Source organism: Canis aureus, chromosome 14 (assembly GCF_053574225.1).
Source record: "Canis aureus isolate CA01 chromosome 14, VMU_Caureus_v.1.0, whole genome shotgun sequence".
NCBI classification, from domain to species: domain Eukaryota; kingdom Metazoa; phylum Chordata; class Mammalia; order Carnivora; family Canidae; genus Canis; species Canis aureus.
The window spans coordinates 7,605,116-7,617,779 of NC_135624.1; the positions used below are offsets into that span (position 1 = coordinate 7,605,116).

The 12,664-nt window shown below is 47.7% G+C and overlaps 1 protein-coding gene across 1 annotated transcript in view; it reads left to right on the top strand.

Moving 5' to 3' along the window:
• The first annotated feature begins 302 nt into the window (after nt 1-302).
• The window catches only part of BAALC (BAALC binder of MAP3K1 and KLF4), a 106,633-nt gene continuing 94,271 nt past the window's right edge, over nt 303-12,664 (top strand). Inside the window, exons 1-4 of the mRNA XM_077846851.1 lie at nt 303-745; nt 978-1,163; nt 2,721-2,851; nt 4,955-5,063. Of these exons, the coding sequence (XP_077702977.1) occupies nt 2,770-2,851; nt 4,955-5,063 (191 nt within the window). The 5' untranslated portion in view covers nt 303-745; nt 978-1,163; nt 2,721-2,769. The remainder of the gene's footprint in view (nt 746-977; nt 1,164-2,720; nt 2,852-4,954; nt 5,064-12,664) is intronic.

Genomic DNA, 12,664 nt, shown 5'->3' on the forward strand with positions numbered 1-12,664 from the left:
ACCGGCTCGCGGCCGGCTCCTGCGCGGGAGCCTCCGGCCCCGCCCCGGCCCCGCCCCGGCCCCGCCCCCGCCTCCAGCCCACCGGGCCTTTTACCACAGGAAGAGCATTCAAGACTCATCCAAGAGACTGAGCAGAGCCCTGGGTCCCTCTCCTCTGGCCGCCTGGAGCTCTGGAGCTCTGGAGCTCACACTCCCACTTTGCCGGTCTGTAACAAGGCGGCGGGGCAGGGGCGAGCGCGACCATGCCGGGCCTGCCCATCTCCCTGGGTGCTGGCGGCGGACACAGGGAAGTGTGTGTGAAAGCGTCTTGTGAATCGCGCCCGCCAGGGAGTTAGAGGCACCTTCTGTTGTTTCAGAGCTTCGACAGAGATCCCAAAGGGAAAGAGAAAGAGGTGGCCGCTTATTTAGGCAGGGACACTAAGAGGTTATGAAATCAGCTTTGAGAGCTTCGGCTTGTCACCAACCTGGAGACCATAGAAGAGGAGGCTGGGGGTGCAGCTCGGGACAGTCAGAGAGCAGCCTCCGCGCGGGAGCTGTCGAGGGGGAGGCGCTGCTTCTCCCCCTTTGCCTCAGCCCATCCCCACAATAAGCCTAGTGAGTCTCTGTCTGGCTTCAGAGCCCACAGGAAGCCAGACAGGTGCCCTCTCGAGTTGGAAGGACAAAGGGACTGATACTTAAGCCACATTGCAAACCATGAATGCAGAGCCTGGTTGGAGCCGTCTGTGGTGGCAGGACAAGGAGAGAGGTACAGGGCAATGAGGGCCCAAAGGGGGGCTACTTACAGCTGCTTGAGGACCCCACAGAAGTGAGCTGGTACTGGCTTTCCTTAAAGGGGACTCTGCCCTGAAGGACCATTTGCAAGGCAAGGTGACCCCAGCCGTGTGACTCAGGATGGGGTAGACATCAGAAGCCGGGGACCGGGGATAGTTACACCTGGGCAGCTCAAGGAACATCCCCTGTCTGATATTCCTTCACAGAGAGACCTCCGGGGAATCTGCAGAAGCTCCATGTGGGGCAGAGTACCCGTTCAGGCAGGCCACACCCCTGGGCCTTGGCCCCAGACGCCGCCGAACCGACCAAGTGCTGTCCTGGGGCTTGCTACCCTTCACCACTCCCCCGTCCCTGTTCCGAGTCTGGGGGTGCCAGAACAGTTCTGGAGCATGGTGAGCAGTGGGGGGAGAAGTCCACCATGTTATTCTTCTTCTGCTTAGAGTTTCTTAGCCTGGGTCTGTCCTGAGTTTTAAACTGGTTGTGGGATTATACCTTTGATAGTAGACTGAATTGGACTTTCCAATATCTGAAGAGACTATTCACCAGTCAACAGAGTGACTGGAAAAGCTGTGGGACTTCTCTGAGTATTCATCCAGGGACAGGGAAGCACAACCCGACAGCAGTTGCTTAAAGAATCAAGATTTTTTTCTGTTTGTACCATATCTTTCAACTTATTCTAACAAAGAGGTTATAGTTAGATAAATGTTCACCTTAGAACCTCTTTTCCTGGGAATACAAGGATCAACAGAGCCCACTCTTCTTATTGTAGCTAAGGGAATATCCACATAAAGGGCAGGCCATTAATTGTCTTTAGATTGAATCCTGAGCTAGCAATGAAAACATAGGTTTCCATTAAGCATTTCTATTTGCATTCAAGGAAGGAAAAGTGACTATTCCTTAAATTATACTTTGCATGATGTTTGTGATATAACTGGATAAAATTACAATTGGTATATGTTTTTAGGCAATTTGAAATGGATAGGAATCCATTAAATCATAAAATAGTGTTAGAACAGCCTTATGTTTACAAAGAATCTAATGTGTGTGTTAAGTACCACAAATTCTAGTACTCACATCTGGTAATGTATTACTCTTGGTGTTAGTCAAGACTTCTTTGGTTGGGAGTAACAGAAACCCAACTCAGACTAGTTTCTGAAAGAGAAAGCATTGGTTCATAGAGATGGGAAGTCCCAGGGTGGATCTGGTTTCAGACACGGCTGGATGTAGGGCTGCTTCTCTCTCTCTCAGCTCTGCTAGTTACGCTTTCACTTCATTCAACAAACTTTCTCCAGTGTGGTGGGAGAAAATATCTCCTGGCCCCCCTCTATCCCCCATGTTCAGCCACCACAGTAGACAGTGAACTGGTCTCAGCAGTGTCCATGTAGCCATAAGCCCCAAAGACAACCAGGTCATATTCCACCCCAAACCAACCTTGTTAGCTAAAAGATGGGAAGCTCTGATTGGCCAGCTTGGGTCATAGGACCATCTCTGTCAAAAGAGGCTGTTGCACAATAGTTGATGGTCCATTAGGAACTCACAGAATGGTCAAAAAGTTACTGGTAGAAGGGGTGAAATAGTATACTGCCCTTAGCACATGACAAGCTCTATTTTCTTCTTTATCCACAGACTATTCAGTTAGCACTTTCTAGGTCTAGAGTCCAAGTGACATCCCTTCACCCTGTGCTACTGTTTTCTGATTCTACTTAGAGGCAGTCTACCCATCTGAGCCCAAACCATGGAGAGAGACCCTATTTTATGTATGTGTAGCTTTCTCCTTAAAAACATCAGAGTGTTATCTTTTAAATCCATCTATCATTTATTTATACATTATTTATACACATTTTAAGTTTTCTGTGAGAACAACTCATATAGTTTGTTTTCCTGACCCAATTGAATGATACACATCTCTAGGGCTGGCTGTGAATGATGAAATTTTGTTCTTGATTCAGGACACCTCCTCTCAGGGCTCTGGCTTCCAGATCTCCCTGCAGCTACGTGATGCCCCAGGCTCCACACCACCCTGCCAACCTTCCATTCTTTCCTCTCCACCAGCCACACCCAAGGGGCTTCATCCTGGCAGGTAACTATGCCTGGTCACAGATGTTGATAAGGTAACCTAAGCCCCTAGTTTGCTAGCTAGTTGAAATATTTCTCTCCCAGATAACCTACTTCCTTGGTTTAGATAAACAGGCTTCTTAAGAAGGCCTTTAGGGGATGTCAGAGATGGAGGAGATCCCAGTCCCAGGAGCTAACCAGTGGCTTCCATGCGCTTAGACACAGTTATCTACTCTGTCCACGTGTGACACAATATGAGGGTGCTTGCGTTTTCCTTCCTCCTTTGACACCTTCCCATTTGGGCCAATGGGAAGGTTAAAGCACAATCAGGCTAATGCACTGTGACATTGGTTAGTATGCTAGAGCAAGGCTGCCAGAGCCTCAAAGATGTTGTTAGAAATAGAACATTGTTTTAAGCTGGTACAGATAAATTAGTTTAATTTTCTCAAGCAGTTGGTTTGAACAAAATTTACTAAGCTTTGTTTTGAGTAATTCAATGCAATTTGAACTATGAGTTGTGTGTAACTCTTGTACATTTGATCATGAGCAACAATCCCTCCTTCCCCTTTTGGTGGAAAAGGATTTTATCTTCTGTGATTCTTTCAGATCCCCCATATCATGTCTATTTTCTTGCTCAGCTCCTAAACCTATAATTCACTCAGCCAATTTGGTGTTTAAAAGTATTTCAAAATAGTATATGGAAGTCACAAAACACATGGTAGGTGCTCAGTAAGAACACTGTGTCAGATTGTATTTTCCCAAAATGGTCATAATAGTCTTTCCCACCCCACATCTTCTTTGAGAACCTTGCCACTCCCCCATCAAGAGGTAAGGACTATGCTCCCTCCCCTTGAACCTGGATGGGCTTTTGTGATTGCCTTGACCAGAAGAGTATGGAGGAAGAGATGCCCTGAGACTTCTGCTGCTAGGTCTCACTCTCTCTCCACTTTCTCTGGAGCCCCAAGTCTCCATGTGAGAAGTATGGCTTCTTGAAGCCACCATGCTGGAGAGTCCATAGAGCAAATAGACACATGTCTCATGGAGACGGAATATGGTGGCTAAGGAGCCCTGCTCTTTCGCTGTTAGCTCTTCTTCCAGTCTTCCCAGCCCACGTGTCAGACACATGAGTGAACCTCCACGGGGTTCTAGCACCACTCACCATCTGGCTGTAACTAGCCAGGGACCGGACCCTAAGGGAGAACCCCCAAGTCTGTGAGGTAATGATAAATTATATAATATTATATAATATATAATATATACAATTAATAAATATAAATTAAGCTTTGGGATGATTTGTCACGTCACAATGGCTGATACAACATTTAATATTTGGCAAGTACTGACTGCATCAAGCCTTGTGCTAGGTACTTGGTAGGGATTACTTCATTTAAGCCTGACTATTTGTATGAGAGAAGCATTTTTACTCACCCTCAGAGAAGCTAAGTGATCTGTCTAAGATCACACAACAATGGATGACAGGAGGACCAGGGGTCCAAGCACCCAACCACCAAGACCTGCACATGTAGCATTCCCTTTGTTTATGACTCTTCTGCTGGGTGGTAGCATCTCCTCTGACCTCATGCACGTGTTGCTCTGTCACCCAGCAGCTAGAAGCAGAATGTGTGAGCAGAGGCGGGGTCAGCAGGGCCTCAACAGATCCAAGGTGATCACTTCCAGCGAATTCCCAAACCCCAATGTTATAGTTTTATACCTTCAGCTTTCAGACTGTGCGTAGTATTTTTTTTTAAAGATTTTTTTAAAGATTTAAAGTCTCATGACTTATTTACTCATGAGAGACGCAGAGAGGAGAGAGAGAGAGAGAGAGAGAGAGAGACATGCAGAGGGAGAAGCAGGCTCCACGCAGGGAGCCCGATGTGGGACTCGATCTCGGGTCTCCAGGACCACACCCTGGGCTGAAGGCAGCGCTAAACTGCTGAGCCACCCAGGCTACCCTGTGTGTAGTATTTTTTAAAAATCCCAATGGGTGATGGCATTGCGGGGGGGGGGGGACATATTATATCATATTAGTCATTTATACTCAGCAAGGCTGAGTTTATAGGAAGCTTTCCTGTTAGAAGATTTTATTTTATTTTATTTTTTAAAGATTTTATTTATTTATTCATGATAGACATAGAGAGAGAAGAGAGGCAGAGACACAGGCAAAGAAGCAGGCTCCATGCCGGGAGCCTGATGCGGGACTCGATCCCAGGACTCCAGGATCATGCCCTGGGCCAAAGGTAGGTGCTAAAATGCTGAGCCACCCAGGGATCCCCTGTTAGAAGATTTTAATGGCAGCTGGGGGTAAAGGAGGGAAAGAAGAAGAAGGAAGGAAGGAAGAGAGAGAAGGAAGGAAAGAAATAAAACGGTGAAAATGTGGAACAGATACTGAAGAGGAAAATGATTCAGAGATTGGGGTACCAGAGACAAAGATTCATTACTGTATGAATATATTTATTCACTGTCATTCATTTTTAAAACTTTTATTTTATTGTCACTCAAAAATTGTATCAAATGTCCACAATATGCCCAACTGTACATTAAATGTGAAGCATGGATATTTCCTACCCTCAGCTCATAGGAATAGAGATGCTTACAATGTATTACTGGAACTCTTCCTCTTCGATAGGCAGAAAGACCAGGGAAGGTTTCCTGAAGGAGGTGACAGCTGAGCTGAAGCTTAAAGGACAGACAGCAGTTCAGCAGGCCAACAGGAGGTGGAAGGTATCAGGTGGAGGGACCAACATGAGCAAGGGCATGGAATGGTATATGTGGGGGCCACGAGCAGTTCGGAGGTGCTGGAAGGTAAGGTTCGAGTCAGGTTGTGCTGAGAGATGAGCCTGGCTCAAAGGTCATGGAGAGGGCTGTGGCGGTCATTTACAGAGCTTGAATTTTGTCCTTGAATGATGTGGAGCTGCTGAAGTGTCTTCAGGAGGCTCCAAAGAATCACTCTTCACCAGCTCTCCCTCCCACTTCTGACAAGCTTTGCCTGACAGGATTTGTTGTCCAAATTTTACAAATTGAAGACCTCCTCTTAAAATCAAACTTGTTCAAATTCTAATGGCAAAATCAGTGGGGACTATGACCTACCAGGGTGAGGAAAGTTTCCCTGCAGTGCCTACAGGTCTTATTCTGTAAGATCAGCAAGCCCAGCTGGGTGTCCACCTAGAAGAGATGGTGTTGTTTCTAACCACTAGCATATGTCTCAAGGCAGGGCTCAATGCACTTTTACACACTTAAATGCTCAGAGAAACAAAAAAGAGGTTATTAAAAACCAGCAGCACAAATGAGATGAGGAAAAGCTGGGATATGGGCACCTGGGTCCAGAGAATCAGCCACATACCAATGTAGGGAGGGCTGGGCAAAGGGAGGTAAGGCCCCAGCAGCAGGCCCTACGAGATGGGGGGCTGAGAGGGAGGGGAGAGAGAGGTAAACCAAAGGGAGGAAAGACCTAGAGTCTCAGATGACAAAGCCAAGACTGTCGAGGCCTGAGATTGGTAAACCCTAGTTTCCAGGAGTTTGGCTGGAGCAAGCCACCACACGGATGCAGTCCGCGTGCTGGGGTATCAGGCTTGGCTCTCTTCACCTCTGAGCTGTGGAGGCTGGTGAGTGTAGGATGGTGGCTACAGGTGTCCATGGCCCCTTCTTCAGCTTTTCCTTCTTTAAATTCCTTTGACAATACCCCAGTCACCCATTTGCCACTTATAAAGTGTTCCCTTAAATGGTTAATTAATTTTTTACTATAGCTGGTTAGTTGACCTTTTACTATAAATACTAACTCTGGGACTAGACCATAAACTCCTTCAAGGCAGAAGTCTTGCTTTAAATATTTTGTGTCCCCATTCATCACCGGTTCAAAATGAGGTATGCCGGCCAGGTAGGCTCTAGGGGGCTGGATTATGGAGAAGGAGCAGGTCTACCCTCAGGCTGCTCATGATCTGCCTGGGGAGATAGGTAAGCCAACGGAAGACTTTGCCTGTATTTGCTTTGGGCTACACACTCGTGGTTTGGGCCATCTTGGATCTATCTCTCCACCGTCTCTTGGAAACTGTGTCTTGCCCTGAGGGGTTTTCTCCATCCCGCATCAGAGGGGGCACCCATAGTCTAGGCTGCGATCCTGCACTCATTTCCATGATTAGGCATGTGACCAATGGGGTTGGCCTGTGAGGGGTCAGGTGCCTGCTTTCCTGCTGAACTTGAACCTGGGAGGGAAGGAGGCAGGAAGCTGCTCTAGCTGCATGCCTCCCGTGCTGGAGCCTGTAATTCTTCACTTCTAGTCAGGCTGAGTTGAATTCTCTATAGAAACCAATAGAAAATATAGAGAGGTATTATGAGAGGAGGTGTTACGGGGTCATATACAATTACACGTCACGAGTGTATGTGTATGTGTGTGTGTGAAAAACTGTGTGTGTGCGTGTGTGTGTGTGTGTGTGTGTGTGTGTGTAGGTTTCTGGGAGGAAGTGATACCTGACCTGAATCTTGAAAGACTGGTAGGAGTTAAACAAAGCTGTTCCAGTCAGAGTGGCAGGTCTGCGCTTGCATCCTCAATGCAATGAATCAGTGGAGGTGAAATTCCAGAGGCTTTAAGGGCCTCTGCACTGTGTTCCAGCTCCAGCATGTCCCCAAACATCCATGGAGGGGAAGTGCTTTCAAAAGATGGGCTGAGGGGCGCCTGGGTGGCTCAGTTGGTTCAGCGTCTGCCTTTGGCTCAGGTCATGATCCCAGGGTCCTGGGATGGAGCCTAGTGTCGGGCTCCCTGCTCAACGGAGAGCCTTCTCCCTCTCCCTCTCCCTGCTGCTCTGCTCACTTGTGTGCGCACTCTCTCTGTCAAAAAAATAAATAAAATCAAGAAGAAGAAGCAGAAGCAGAAGAAGAAGAAGAAGAAGAAGAGGAGGAGGAGGAGGAGGAGGAGGAGGAAGAGGAGGAGGAGGAGGAGGAAGAGGAGGAGGAGGAGGGAGAAAACTATGAACAAAATTGTTCTACTTTGGGCTTTGCTGGTTTTCTCTGGGCCTTTAATATGTAAATACGCATCCAGCAATAGAATCCTTTGTCTGCGGAGCACAAAGTATGCTGTCTGTGTTGAAGAGTTTTAGAAAGTTTATAAAGTGCACTTTTCTATGAAGTGTGGAGTAATCATTCAGTAACACCTCCTGCCATTCTGGGTGTAATTGGTGGCATTGTTGCAAAACTTTGATTACATTGTACCAAAGACAACAATAATGTGATCGAGCAGGTAAGGAAGAGCATGATGGGTTACGGAGACTTGTCAATAGTTCCTGCATAATTCAGCCTTTCTCCGTGTTGCTTATGAACGGCTCCGACGCAGGCATTATTCCGAAATCCCTGGAATCCAGTGTGGATGGCCTGGACCGCTGGAATGTGCCATGACAGGGGATGCATATTGGCTCAGCTGGTGGAAAGCTCCTAGAGATGAGCCCATTTTTATTAATTATGCTACGGGCTTCTGCAGAGCCCCAGCAAGAGATTGTGTAGAGGGGCAGGCAGTGGCAGGATCCACCAGTTGAGATTTCATCCTCAGGGTAATAGGAAGCCTTTGGAGGCTCTTAACCAGTGGGTGTGATAATCAGGTATATTTTAGAGGATGTGAGGTGGGGCTGGTGCTAGAGACAAAGAAACTAGTTAGGAAGCTATTTCAGTAATGGGGGAAGCAATCATAGAGGGCTGAACTGAGTAAGTGGTGTTAGGAATGGGCAGAAGGCACAGCCTGAGACATTTAGGATGCAGAATTGATTGACTTGGCTCTGGAGCAGCTGTGGGGATGGTGAGAAGGGGGAAGTGGGGAGTGGGAGGCAACCCACAACTTCTGGCTCGTTCAACCATGTGGACAGCTGTGGCTCTACAGTTGGCAGGCAGCCTGGTATGGAGGGAGCACGGCACAACAGAGCTCAGTTTGAATCCTGGCTGTCAACTACTTAGTGCAAGTACGTCAGCATCTCTGTGCCTTGATTTCTTCATCTGTAAAACGGGACGGTAGTCTCCCTATCTTGCCAGGATAAAATGGCACACAGTGTGCTGGAGAAGTGGAGGCTACTGCTCCCAAGACAGGAAGCAGAGAGGAGAAGCGGTTTAAGGAGAGTGTCATTTTAGAGACGTTGCCCTTGAGGTGACTTGGGCGGCAACATGGGGATGTCTGTAGGATATGAGATATCTGAGTATGGAACTCAGAAGAAGGCCTGGCTGGGCAGAGAAACAGGGAGCCATCAACCTTTCAGAATTAGACCAAGGTAGGGCAGTAAAGGAGAACAGCCCAAGAGAGAACCAACAGGGCCTACTGTAGGTTCTAACGGAGGCTATGGGGTGCACCACCATTTGGGGCCACACAAAGGCACGGACAGGAGCCCACTCATCCATGGTTTCACTTTCCGTGGTTACAGTTCCCCAAAGTCCACCGTGGCCATGGGCAGATAGATGATCTTCCTGGGGAATCATCACAGGATCCATAGTAGCCTAACCCTGCATCACTGTGCCTGCGTCATTGACATGACTTCATCTCCTCACGTAGGCGTTTTATCATCTCCCATCCTCTGAAGGACAGGAGTGAGTACATGCAGTAAGATATTCTGAAAGAGAGAGACCACATTCACATAACTTTTATTATAGCACACTGCTGCAATTGTTCTATTATTGTTGCTATTAATCTCTTGCTGTACCTGATTTATAGATTAAATTGCATCATAGGTACGTCCCTCAGGAAACGCCATGGTGTGTATAGGTTCAGTACTATCCTCCGTTTTAAGCATCACTGGGGTCTTGCAGGGTGGCCCCTGCTGATAAGGGCGCAGCTACTGTAACACTGAGGAATCAGAAGGAAGCACAAATTGGAGTCCAAGGGCCTGGATTTGAGTCTCAGCTCCCCTTCTTACTGGCTGTGTGGTCCCAGGTAACCCACGTAACCTCTCAGGCCTCAGTTTTCTCACCTACAAAATGGGAATGCTACTGATAATAGCCACTTCAGGAGACTGTGGTAAACTAAGGTATATGAGCTTGTGTTTTAAGCTAGAAAGCTTTATAAGCGGTTCCAGGTGATCATTTCCCCCCTGGACTGAATCAGCCTGGTTCTAAGAACAAGGTAACTTTAAGAGGGACTCTGTGGCTCTGGCCTCCCTTGCTTGGTAGGAGTTCCAGTCCATTTAAATTCCTCCCAAGCAGTTCTGAAATCACTGGGCTAGAGGTGCCACCAAAGCACCTGTTTTGAGCAGCCTGGGTGGCTCAGTGGTTTGGCACCTACCTTTGGCCCAGGGTGTGATCCTGGAGACCCGGGATCGAGTCCCACGTCAGGCTCCCTGCATGGAGCCTGCTTCTCCCTCTGCTTGTGTCTCTGCTTCTCTCTCTTTCTCTGTGTCTCTCATGAATAAATAAACATAATAATAAAATGTCAAAGCATCTGTTTTGCTCTGAGCAAGGGGTTCCAAGCCCTTCCAGGGAAATGGCCCCTTATACACAGGCCCTCCCATTCTCACTCACTTGACCCTATAACTTGGCTACACCTGGTGGGACTAAGGGTGGGCCCTGCTCCCAGGGTATCTGATGGGTCCAGGCACTGGAGCCCCTGCCCCTCTCCTGTGCAGAGACTGGACTCAGGTGCCCCAGATGGAAGTGGGAGCCTGGGGGGCAGAGTGAGGGTAGCTCAAGGCACACCTCACCCCCTGTGAGGGCAAAGGCACCTGGTGCCTGGGAGAAGCTGCTCTGCCTCCTGCTTTCCTCCAGCTGTTTTCAGCTTCCCTTCTTCCCTGCCTTCACTGTGAACTCCCCCTGTATGGGGGAACCTCAAGGTACTGCTGTCTGTTCCAGCTTAGAGGAGCCTGATTGCCAGGAGATCATCTCAGGGGCGCTCCGGAGCTGTGGAGTTTGCTCAAATAGCATCAGCTACTCTATTTGAAAAATGGAAACACATGAAGTGTGCTGACAGGGGGCTGGTGAACAGGATCACAGCATCCACGCACAGTAAGATCTTACAGCTGGCAAGCAGCACAAGGGAGCCCTTCCCGTACTGATACAGAGTGGTACACCGAACATTTTCCTCAGCAAAAAGTGTGAGGTTCAGAACAGTATGTATAATCTGCTATCACTTGGGCAGCAAAATGAAATCCATGTAATATCTCTGGAATATCACACATAATCTAGTGACACGAGGAGGGGCTGGCTGGCAGTAGTGGTGAGAGAAGGAATTTTCATTGAACATCCATCCAATAATGACTTTTCTAAATCTAGAACCCTGAAATTAAATCGCCCACTTAAACAATCCAATCAGTAAAAAAAATCTTAAAAATGTGCCTTATGAAGTTCAGTGGTCCTGGGTTCGAGTTTGGTTTCACAATTTATTGAATTTATTCTTGTGTATTTTCAAACAAGTTACTCGATCTCTCTGAGCTCTGCTTTCTCATCTGTAAAATGAGAACAGGTATGCCAGCCTGATGGGACTGTTGGAATAAATACTCTACCCTGTGTGGCCCATAGTTGCTATTTAATGTTGATTGGCTATTGTCATCACCAATTTGCCCATGAGGCAATTAACATGCCCCCCCTGGCCTGTCCCATGCTCCCGAAGATGCAAAATTTCAAAGCAGCCCTGTGTTTGTTTGCATTTTTGTCCATTTTGTTTGTTTGTTTTTGTCCAATATTCTCCCCAGGATAAGGGCCGTAAGAGTTGGGCCAAGTAAATTAGAATCTGCCTCTGTTGTACTCAAAATTAGTCTTCTATTTGAAATGGGCTTATTGCCTTTGTACCCAGCCTAAGCCTGTCTGTCTTCCTTTGGAGTGAGTTCTTTAGCCCCTGCTTAGGCCCTTCTGCACAGTCTCCTGAGAGCCAACCCCTGGATTCTCAAAGCACTTCTAAATGCCTGGTGAACCCATTAAGCTATGATGTTAATTATTAGGGTTCCCACTTCCAATCTGCTTCAATCACAGCATGTTATGCATTGTAGTCACTGAAGTGTGACCAGGACTCCAGCAGACTAGGGCCATATTGTTTCTAACTGGAGAAAGACAGGATCCAAGCCGACTCGGTCCCTGTATCTTGCTGGCACTAGGGGGTGCTATCGTGTCTAACCATTTTCTTAAGTTCTTCGTTAGCTTTTGCATGATGGGCCTGCTGTCATCACATCTTGAAGGGTGGGTAGTAAAAGCCACAGGAATATGATTGAGGAAAGGAAGGCCAGGTCTGTGTGTCTGGTTTTCTCTCTCTGTGGAGAGTGGGTGTGAATGCAGATTCCCAGGCTCAACCACCCAGAGCCCTGGGGTTAATTGGGTCTGGACTGGGACCCAGAAATGTGCATTTTAGTAACTCAGGTGATAGCAGTATGTGTGTTTCAAAGGCCAGACTTGAGAAAGCACAACACGGGGGTTGGTTGGTTGTTTTAATCTCCTTTCCCTATCTTTTCAGAGAAGGCACATTTTCATAAAAATGTGTCTGCTGCCTCTCACTCATGGTAGTGTTGCCTCTCCTGGGCCTGCCAATCTCTGGGTGTGTACTCATCTTCATCTGTGGGAATCTTCCAGGTTTAAATTGGGGGTGCTCTCTTCAGGAAGGATTTGCATCTGTTTCTGTCATGCGCTGCTAACTTGGAACCCCTCAGACATCTTCTAGAATAGTAGCCTAATGGAAGAGTCCAGGATTCCACTCCTCCTCCTGGCCACAGGCTCAAGGGTTAGTATCTGGATCATGCCACTGCAGTCACCATTTGCACAGAGGACAGGTGTGTTCTTCCCTGACTGATCACTGCTTGAAGCTCAAATTTCCACTTCTGGTTTGCTCCTTTTTCTGGGGAGGGGGGTCCCTTGGCAACTTCCCTGATTTCCTACAAGCCTGGTATTTCATCAG